Below are 9,994 nucleotides of genomic sequence, written 5' to 3' on the forward strand. Positions count from 1 at the left end.
CCTCCAGGGGGCTTCCAATGGGTTATTATAGTTTCCAGGGGCCTGGAAACACCTCCAGGTGGCTTCCAATGGGTTATTATAGTTTCCAGGGGCCTGGAAACACCTCCAGGGGGCTTCATATAGGTTATTATAGTTTCCAGGGGCGCTTCCAATGGGTTATTATAGTTTCCAGGGGCCTGGAAACACCTCCAGGGGGGCTTCCAATGGGTTATTATAGTTTCCAGGGGCCTGGAAACACCTCCAGGGGGCTTCATATAGGTTATTATAGTTTCCAGGGGTCCTGGAAATACCTCCAGGGGGCTTCATATAGGTTATTACAGTTTCCAGGGGTCCTGGAAACACCTCCAGGGGGCTTTACACTGATTTAGAGGTATCCTGGAATGTCTTGAATGAGTTCCTGGGAGATTGAGAGGGCTCCTTTAGACATGCTAGGAGTCCTTGAAGGCATTCCAGGATCCCTATAAGACTCCCGGGGTCCCTCAAGACATGGCAGGATCCTTGAATGAGTTCCAGGATGCTTTAGAAGAAGTCCTGGAGTCCTTGAAAGCGTTCCATGGTTCCTTGAAGTATTTCCAGGCTGTGTCTCCTGTGTGTCTCAGGGACCTGGTCCTGTCCTGCCACCTGAAGCCTCTGGAGAAGAAGGACAAAGACGGATCTCCACGGAGACAGCCCTGGAACCCTGTCGCCCCGAGCAACCGCTGACCTGTGGTCGCCCCGAGCAACACCTTCACTGTTTTTAATACTTTTACTGTGAAAACCACGTATCTCCACTAAACCACATGTCTGAGATCAGCCAGAAGGTGTTTGGAGATACGTGGTTTTCACTCTGCAGCGCATGACCTCGTTTAATAAAAACTGTGATGACATCATGACGGACTAACGTCTTTAAATCATCCAAACTAACACATGAAACATGATTATCAGAAAACAGGCCGGTTCCTGCTGGTCTGTCAAGGATCAGGTCTGTGAAGGGTCAGGTCTGTCAAGGATCAGGTCTGTGAAGGGTCAGGTCTGTGAAGGATCAGGTCTGTGCAAGGATCAGGTCTGTCAAGGATCAGGTCTGTCAAGGATCAGGTCTTTGAAGGGTCAGGTCTGTGAAGGGTCAGGTCTGTCAAGGATCAGGTCTGTGAAGGGTCAGGTCTGTCAAGGATCAGGTCTGTGAAGGGTCAGGTCTGTGAAGGGTCAGGTCTGTCAAGGATCAGGTCTGTGAAGGGTCAGGTCTGTGAAGGATCAGGTCTGTCAAGGATCAGGTCTGTGAAGGGTCAGGTCTGTAAAGGATCAGGTCTGTCAAGGATCAGGTCTGTCAAGGATCAGGTCTGTGAAGGATCAGGTCTGTGAAGGATCAGGTCTGTGAAGGATCAGGTAAAGGATCAGATCAGGTAAAGGATCAGGTCTGTGAAGGATCAGGTACAGACCCAGAGTCCGCTCCCACAGACTGCATTCAGATTCTGTCCCGCTGTTTGTGTAAACTCAGCTGTGACCAGCAGATGGAGCCGACGAGCTTTAAACTTCAGGGGAGACCTTCAACCCAGAGAACTGGAGATTAAAATGAGGTAGGCAGGTTTATTGTCACAATATAACACGTTCGAGAGTGAAATTTGAGTTTTGTAGCTCCCTTCTGCTGCACAGCAGACACATTAATACAGAATCATTAATAAAAATGGTAACATTATAAACTATGATGAGTGGAGCAGAGCTGAGGAGGAACCAGAGTTTAAGAGTCTGATAGTTAAAGCTGCTCCGCAGTCTGGAGGTGCAGCAGCAGAAACTTCTAGATCTCTTCCCAGCATGCAGCAGGGTGAACAGGCTGTGGCCTGTAACTTGGCGTGAGAATGTTCTTCTTCTTAAGCTTCCTCAATGGCTCTGATGTATTTTATAATTATTAGCTGTTATAATTGGTCGTTATTTAAATGGAGTCTTGTGTGTGTTAATAGTACTCTGTGTAATACACATACAAGTACACAGGTGTGTTTTTATGTCTTCTACATGTTTGTAAACGTGGCGTTTGAGCGTTACTGATCTCCAGCAGGCGTCGGCGTGTTCTGCTCAGTTTGAGTCATAAAGTTTCAACATTTAGAAGTTTTCACTTCAGCTCTTAATAAAGTTTTTCTCTCTGATGTGAAACAGGAAGTGGTTTGAGCTGAGCAGGTTCACACACAGAGCAGGAAGCAGGACGGAGGTCTCACTCTGAGCCTTTTTATGGAGACTGAAACCTCTTACGCTCCTGCTGCTTGGTCCTGGGGAGGTCCTGGAGTCCATCAAGGACCTGCAGGATCCTTTAGAGGGCTCCAGAGATCCATGAAAGGGATCCTTGAAATGTGTCCTGTTGTTCTCTGTAAGGACCCAAGGACCTATTTCAAGGACTCATGTAATGCTTTTAAGCACCCTGCCCTGACAATCACCCAGCTCATTAAAGGAGACCTGGAGCCTTCCCAGTCAGCCTTGAATCTTTGGCCTTGACCACTTGAAACCCAGTAAGTCTGGAAGGAACCCAGGACCAATTTCAAGGACCTTTGAAGTGCTTTCTAGACCTCCTGGAGTCTCCTGTAAAAGAAAATGTCAGGAATTATTGTGATTGTTTTAATACTCTCTAGAGATATCAGGGTCCTTGAAACATGTCCTTCCACATTTCCAGAGGTCCTATAAAGAGTTTCCAGGACTCTAACGAGGGCTCTCTGAATCCCTTAAGAGATCCAATGGTTGTTCCAAGAACCCTTGAAATTGTTAAGAGTTGGGAGTTAAGAGTTTCATCATCCTTGTGAGGGCTGATTTTGCCCTTCACAATAATCCAGGAGTCCTTGAATTGAGTCAAGATGTCTCAGTGTCCTTGTCTTAAGGGAGTTCCAGGATCACCCTGCGATCCTTACAGAAGTTTCCAGGATGTGAGCTTGAGATTGGCCGGGTCTGTGAAAGAGGTTCAGAGTGAGTCCTCTTCAGGAGCAGAGAGGATCTTTGGCTGCATGGTGATGAGAGAGAGAGAGAGAGAGAGAGAGAGACCGGGACCAGCAGAGGACGGACCCCCTTCAGACCTCCATCAGAGTCCTTGAGGATCACTTCTCGCCGGTGAGTCTGAAACTTTCGTCTCTTCTTCTTAAATCGATTAACGAGATAAAAACGCAGCAGGGTTTTAAAACCACCTCAGGGACGAGGATCTGAGTTAGACCTGAACCAGAATTCAGGTTTCCTGTTTGTTCTACTGCAGTACTTTACCACAGGAACAAGTATTCACATCGTTTACTTCATACCACATTACATAAATACAGAAGTATCATCAGCTGAATGTACGTGTAAGTTTGGAGCCTGTCAGAGTTAAAGTACTCGTATTATATTATGTAGTATTATTAAATTAGTATTATTACAGGATCAGAAATACTTTATTGATCCCAAAAATGAAATTATTTGTTACAGTTGCTCACTTTGCACAAAATATACAAATGAAGGAGTTTGGATAGTAAAGTATTTTATAGTATTAACAGAAATGATAAATAGTAGAGGTGAATGAAATACTAATAGTAATATAGAGTACTGGTAGATTGATGTGGGTATGACCCTTAAAAACTGCAGTATAGGGACCGAGTAACCAAAGTATTTTTGTGTACTTTAACTGAAATACAGTTTCATTTATATTTTTATTTTGTCTGTAAATAAACTGACACTGTCACAGTAGAAATACTCAAGTACTGCAAATTTGTACTTAAAGACAGAACCTGATAAATACTTTGCACTACCACAGATAGTACTTCTTCTTTAACTGAAACTTAGAGTAAGTTTGACGAAGGAAACTGAAAATATGTCAGAGTGAGACGTCTGATTCTGACAGGAGGACAAGTACTTGGGTCCTGGATTCTTTTCAAGGGTTCATGGGTCATTCCAGGGTCCTTGAGCAGAGGCCTGGGTGCAGCTAGAGATGTCAGTGAAGAGCTTCAGGATGCTCAGCAGGGCTTTTGAGGTCCTTGGAAACATCAGTATCATCATATCAAAGACATTCCAGGGGTCTATCAGGGGTTTTAAAGGTCACTGAGATGCTCCTGGGATCCCTCAAGAGATTTAAGGATTCTGTAACAGAGGGGTCCTTGAAAGAGTTTTGTGGGCTCCTGGAAATCCTTAATGTGGTTCCATTGAAAGTGTTCCAAGGTGCTTGAGAATGCTTCAGTGGCCTCCTGGGGTCCTTGACAAGGCCCTAGGAGTCCTTGTAGAGATTACAGAGATTCTATTTCCTCTGAACGTTCTCCTCCCTCTGAACGTTCGCCTCCCTCTAAACGTTCTCCTCCCTCTAAATGTTCTCCTCCCTCTGAACATTCAGTTTCCACTGAACGTTCTCCTCCCTCTGTGAACGTTCTCTTCCCTCTGACCGTTCTCCTCCCTCTGTGAACGTTCTCCTCCCTCTAAACGTTCTCCTCCCTCTAAACGTTCTCCTCCCTCTGAACATTCAGTTTCCACTGAACGTTCTCCTCCCTCTGTGAACGTTCTCTTCCCTCTGACCGTTCTCCTCCCTCTGAACGTTCTCCTCCCTATGTGAACGTTCTCCTCCTTCTAAGCGTTCTCTTCCCTCTAAACGTTCTCCTCCCTCTGTGAACGTTCTCCTCCCTCTGTGAACGTTCTCCTCCCTCTGAACTTTCTCTTCCCTCTAAACGTTCTCCTCCCTCTAAGCGTTCTCTTCCCTCTGAACTTTCTCTTCCCTCTGAACGTTCTCCTCCCTATGTGAACGTTCTCCCCCCTCTGAACGTTCTCCTCCCTATGTGAATGTTCTCCTCCTTCTAAGCGTTCTCTTCCCTCTAAACGTTCTCCTCCCTCTAAGCGTTCTCTTCCCTCTGAACTTTCTCTTCCCTCTAAACGTTCTCCTCCCTCTAAGCGTTCTCTTCCCTCTGAACTTTCTCTTCCCTCTAAACATTCTCCTCCCTCTAAGCGTTCTCTTCCCTCTGAACTTTCTCTTCCCTCTAAACGTTCTCCTCCCTCTAAGCGTTCTCTTCCCTCTGAATGTTCTCTTCCCTCTGAACGTTCTCCTCCCTCTGAATCAGCCATGAAGGAACAGAACGGTGAAGAGGAGGTCTTGAAGATAATGAAGGAAGCGCCAAACGCCAGAAAGGCTCTGCTGGAGAACTACGACAACCTGCTGAAGGTGGCCGATTACTGCTACAACAACTACATAGAGGTTAGTATTATGAGTAATACTACTACATGCAGGTTAGTACTACTGCTACAACAAGTACATACAGGTTCGTACAGCGAGTACTACAACTACACATTAGTACAACTGCTACAACAATACATACAGGTTAATACTACTATAACATGTCTCCACTGTTTTCAGTCTTTATGCTAAGCTGAGCTAGCATGTCTCCACTGTTTTCAGTCTTTATGCTAAGCTAAGATAACATGTCTCCAATGTTTTCAGTCTTTATGCTAAGCTAAGATAGCATGTCTCCACTGTTTTCAGTCTTTATGCTAAGCTAAGATAGCATGTCTCCACTGTTTTCAGTCTTTATGCTAAGCTAAGATAACATGTCTCCACTGTTTTCAGTCTTTATGCTAAGCTAAGATAACATGTCTCCAATGTTTTCAGTCTTTATGCTAAGCTAAGCTAGCATGTCTCCAATGTTTTCAGTCTTTATGCTAAGCTAAGCTAGCATGTCTCCACTGTTTTCAGTCTTTATGCTAAGCTAAGCTAGCATGTCTCCACTGTTTTCAGTCTTTATGCTAAGCTAAGATAACATGTCTCCAATGTTTTCAGTCTTTATGCTAAGCTAAGCTAGCATGTCTCCAATGTTTTCAGTCTTTATGCTAAGCTAAGCTAGCATGTCTCCACTGTTTTCAGTCTTTATGCTAAGCTAAGCTAGCATGTCTCCACTGTTTTCAGTCTTTATGCTAAGCTGAGCTAGCATGTCTCCAATGTTTTCAGTCTTTATGCTAAGCTGAGCTAGCATGTCTCCACTGTTTTCAGTCTTTATGCTAAGCTGAGCTAGCATGTCTCCACTGTTTTCAGTCTTTATGCTAAGCTGAGCTAGCATGTCTCCAATTTCTTCAGTCTTTATGCTAAGCTGAGCTAGCATGTCTCCACTGTTTTCAGTCTTTATGCTAAGATGAGCTAGCATGTCTCCCCGGTTTCCAGTCTTTATGCTAAGCTAGGCTAACCCCTCCTGTGTCCACGTGTCAGGCAGGTGATGGCAGCATCAAGGCGTTGGAGGAAACAAAGAAGTTCACCACCCAATCACTGGCCAGCGTCACCTACCAGATCAGCACCCTGGCCAGTAGCGTGCTGAGTCTGCTCGACGCTCAGACCAATCAGCTTCGTCGCATGGAGTCTTCCATCAACCTCATTGGTCAGGTGAGCCTCGTCCTCCGATGCTGCTGACTGAGATTATAATCGATGTATCGTTTAAAGGGCCCCTCCGCTGCCATCGGACTACAGATGTCCACGCACCGTCTGCGGCAGAAACTACAGGGGTGGAGGCACGGAGGCTCTCTCCAGGTGCATCATGGGAAATGTAGGCACCAGTTTGTTTGATCTCTGCTGCTCAGGTTTAATCTCAAAAAGACGCTAACGGGAGCAGATTGGAGAAGTTTAAAGGGCTGTTTGAGGCTCAAGTCTTGGTTTTAGGGTCCAGATTAGAATCAGGTTCAGGTTAGAGCAGCAACGATCAACCAAATAATCGAATCAGTCGCCAGTTATTTTAAATTCGATTGATCGATTATTTGGTTTGGGTCCTTTTTTTAAGACAAATTCTCTGATTCCAGCTTCTTAAATGTGAACGTGTCCTGGTTTCTTTACTCCTTTGTGACAGTGATGTGAATCTCTGTGGAGACGTCTGCTTGGGCTTTGGGAAACACTGATCCTCATTTTTAAAATTCTGACACTCAGCTACTAATCGATTCAGTAAAGCAGTCGACAGATTAATGGACACTGAAAACCGTGGTCAGTTACAGCCCTGGTTGGGGACTGCGCGGCGTCCCCACAGGGACAGAGGAACAGGACTGTGTGTGGTAACGGCCTCCTCTCCATCAGGGAGCAGCTCTGAATGAATGAATGGAGCCTCTGTTCTCTGCTTTGTGTTCTCCTGCTGTCATTAACAAACTGAAACCAGCGCTCTGATTTAAAGTGTGGCACCTAAAGTTTCTGCATTCCTTCATGCATTCGTCCTCTCGGAGGTTCACGGAGGTTCACGGAGGTTCACGGAGGTGGGGGGTGAATGTTTCATTGTGATGCTTGAGGTTTTTATGCAGCCGTTAGTTTCCTTCCTGGCACACAAGAAAAGGATAAAAACGTAATGCCAGCAGAATCTTTCCTGATCTCTCTTATTATCAGAGCTGTTTCCATCAGCGGGAGGCAAGCGTGGTTGCGTTAGTAGTTAACAGCTGTAATAAACAAGAAGTGTGCGTTACAAACCAGGAACGAAACCAGTCGCATGGACCTGAGGATCTGAGAAACAAGCAGACAGGTCTCTAGCAGGTCGCCTGCAGCCACGACTCCGCGCTATGGGAATCTCCAGCGCGGACAGCAGAAACAACAAACACACTTATTCAGCAAAAGTGTTTCCTTCTCCTGTTTAGCGCATTAACTCCTTTTAGACGAAGGCAAAAACACCTCAAACTAACGTAAAAACTTTTTACCTTCACGCCTGAATTTACGCACAATTAGGCTATTTCAGAAAATGACTTATTTGTGTTTTCATTTCCTTTCAGGCTGATGCTAAATTTAGTGGAGATTGTTAATTTGTCTACAGAGTGTAGAAAAGATAATGTAGGTGATGCAAGTTAACGACAACAGGCACAAAAGGTTCCCATGGAATATGCAGAAACAGGCGCTGGGGAAGACGTTCGCTATCTGCAGTCTGAATTATAACGTGGCCCCGGAGACTCTCTGCCCTAAGCACTCTCCAGGGACAAAGACACGGCGTCCTCGCGCACATGTTGATTCGGTTCTAGCATTTAGCAGACAGAGCTCAGGGCGAGAAGCCAAGTGAGGAACTCTGAGCGGAGCCGCTGCTCCTTTGCATTTAAAGGATCCGGTTCAGATGTTCCAGGCACTCTGGGAGGAGGCCTCAGGGAAGGCCGAGGACCAGGTGGCCTGGGAACACCTCAGGATCCCCCAGTCAGAGCTCGGTAATGTGGCTCAGCTGCTGCACCGAGACCCGATCCCGGATAAGCGGTTGAAGGTGGATGGTTAGAATTTTAATCACTAAAATGTCAGAAAATAATGAAAATTTTCCATCTCAAGTTTCTCCGAGTTCAAGGTAGGCGGACTAGCTAATGTTAGCATAGCATGTCATAACCAGAGTCAGTGGCTGCAGACAGAACATCAGTCATTAATCAACATGAAGACAGGCGCTTCGAGGAAGGAGAGGAGCTGCTTCAGGTGGCTCAGTGTAATCTTGGGATTGCGCTCCCCGCTCTGATGTGCGCTCGCTCTCTGTTTCTCTTCGCCCCCTCAGACGGTGGAGATGCACAAAGAGAAAGTTTCCCGGAGAGAAATCGGCGCCTTCACGACGGTGCGACGAGTCCCACGCAACCACAAGATCCTCCCTCCTGCTCAAACCCCCGCCGGGACGCAGACCCGCCCACCGTACAGCCGCCGGCCAATCAACTACCAGCAGCTGGACGACCTGGGCCACGGCATGAAGGTATCTCACACAAACACTTCGTGCAGCTCGTCCGATGCAGAACTTCCATTGGAAAATGGCCAGTTTTATGGTACAAAATACAAAACATGTTAAACATCCTGGTTCTTGACCTCGTGCACCTCACTCAGACCATCAGCAGGCTCAAACACTCGGGAGACCATTTCTGACATCTGGGGTCAGTTCAGTTCAGTTTGCACTTTAAATGGTTTTATTCTCGGGGTCATTATATTGCAAACAAGTTCTGTGTAGAACCTCACGTGTTGGTGTGAATCAGCAGTACGATCAAGGAGACAAAGCAGCATTTAGAGAAGCCAAAAAAACTAAAGCAGAAGTGAAGTTGTGTTCTGAGTGAGTCTCTGCTGGGAGACTGATGCTAACAGGAAGTGTCTGCGGCTTTAGCGAGCCGCACAAACAGAAGTGAGACTGCAGTAAAAGTTCCTCATTCAAACTCAATCTTCCTTCACTGCATCCTCTCACCAAGAGCTGTCTGCTGATTATTTCCTGTGTACTGTAAACTACTGCATACAGTACCACTGTACTCTGTGAAGTACTGCATGCAGTACCAGTGTGAACTACTGCATACAGTACCACTGTACTCTGTGAAGTACTGCATGCAGTACCTCTGTACACTGTAAACTACTGCATACAGTACCACTGTACACTGTGAAGTACTGCATGCAGTACCTCTGTACACTGTAAACTACTGCATACAGTACCACTGTACACTGTGAAGTACTGCATGCAGTACCAGTGTGAACTACTGCATACAGTACCACTGTACTCTGTGAAGTACTGCATGCAGTACCAGTGTGAACTACTGCATACAGTACCACTGTACTCTAAACTACTGCATGCAGTACCACTGTACACTGTGAAGTACTGCATGCAGTACCACTGTACTCTGTGAAGTACTGCAAGCAGTACCACTGTAAACTACTGCAAGCAGTACCACCGTACACTGTGAACTACTGCAAGCAGTACCACTGTAAACTACTGCAAGCAGTACCACCGTACACTGTGAACTACTGCAAGCAGTACCACTGTAAACTACTGCAAGCAGTACCACCGTACACTGTGAACTACTGCAAGCAGTACCACTGTAAACTACTGCAAGCAGTACCACCGTACACTGTGAAGTACTGCAAGCAGTACCACTGTACACTGTAAACTACTGCATACAGTACCACCGTACATTGTGAAGTACTGCAAGCAGTACCACCGTACACTGTAAACTACTGCATACAGTACCTCTGTACTCTGTAAACTACCGCATACAGTACCACTGCGTACATAACCACTGCGTACAGTACCACTGCGTACAGTACCACTGCGTACATAACCACTGCGTACATAACCACTGCGTACAGTACCACTGC

At 46.1% G+C, this 9,994-nt stretch overlaps 3 protein-coding genes across 5 annotated transcripts in view; all 3 read left to right on the top strand.

The window, feature by feature from the left end:
• LOC123965183 (endo-1,4-beta-xylanase B-like) overlaps nucleotides 1–593 on the top strand; it is an 11,367-nt gene extending 10,774 nt beyond the window's left edge. For 2 of the 3 annotated variants that reach the window (XM_046041769.1, XM_046041753.1), the window contains exon 3: nucleotides 8–593. In XM_046041769.1, the coding sequence (XP_045897725.1) occupies nucleotides 8–368 (361 nt within the window). In that variant the 3' untranslated portion in view covers nucleotides 369–593. The remainder of the gene's footprint in view (nucleotides 1–7) is intronic. The other variant, XM_046041759.1, reaches the window with a different exon arrangement.
• ccdc103 (coiled-coil domain containing 103) overlaps nucleotides 1–869 on the top strand; it is a 12,956-nt gene extending 12,087 nt beyond the window's left edge. The window contains exon 3 of the mRNA XM_046041780.1: nucleotides 600–869. Coding sequence (XP_045897736.1) covers nucleotides 600–702 — 103 coding nt within the window. The 3' untranslated portion in view covers nucleotides 703–869. The remainder of the gene's footprint in view (nucleotides 1–599) is intronic.
• A 2,155-nt stretch (nucleotides 870–3,024) lies between these two features.
• Nucleotides 3,025–9,994, top strand: part of abi3a (ABI family, member 3a) — a 23,810-nt gene continuing 16,840 nt past the window's right edge. The window contains exons 1-4 of the mRNA XM_046043542.1: nucleotides 3,025–3,063; nucleotides 5,019–5,152; nucleotides 6,155–6,325; nucleotides 8,430–8,618. Of these exons, the coding sequence (XP_045899498.1) occupies nucleotides 5,021–5,152; nucleotides 6,155–6,325; nucleotides 8,430–8,618 (492 nt within the window). The 5' untranslated portion in view covers nucleotides 3,025–3,063; nucleotides 5,019–5,020. The remainder of the gene's footprint in view (nucleotides 3,064–5,018; nucleotides 5,153–6,154; nucleotides 6,326–8,429; nucleotides 8,619–9,994) is intronic.

Source organism: Micropterus dolomieu, linkage group LG02, assembly GCF_021292245.1.
Source record: "Micropterus dolomieu isolate WLL.071019.BEF.003 ecotype Adirondacks linkage group LG02, ASM2129224v1, whole genome shotgun sequence".
Lineage (NCBI taxonomy): Eukaryota > Metazoa > Chordata > Actinopteri > Centrarchiformes > Centrarchidae > Micropterus > Micropterus dolomieu.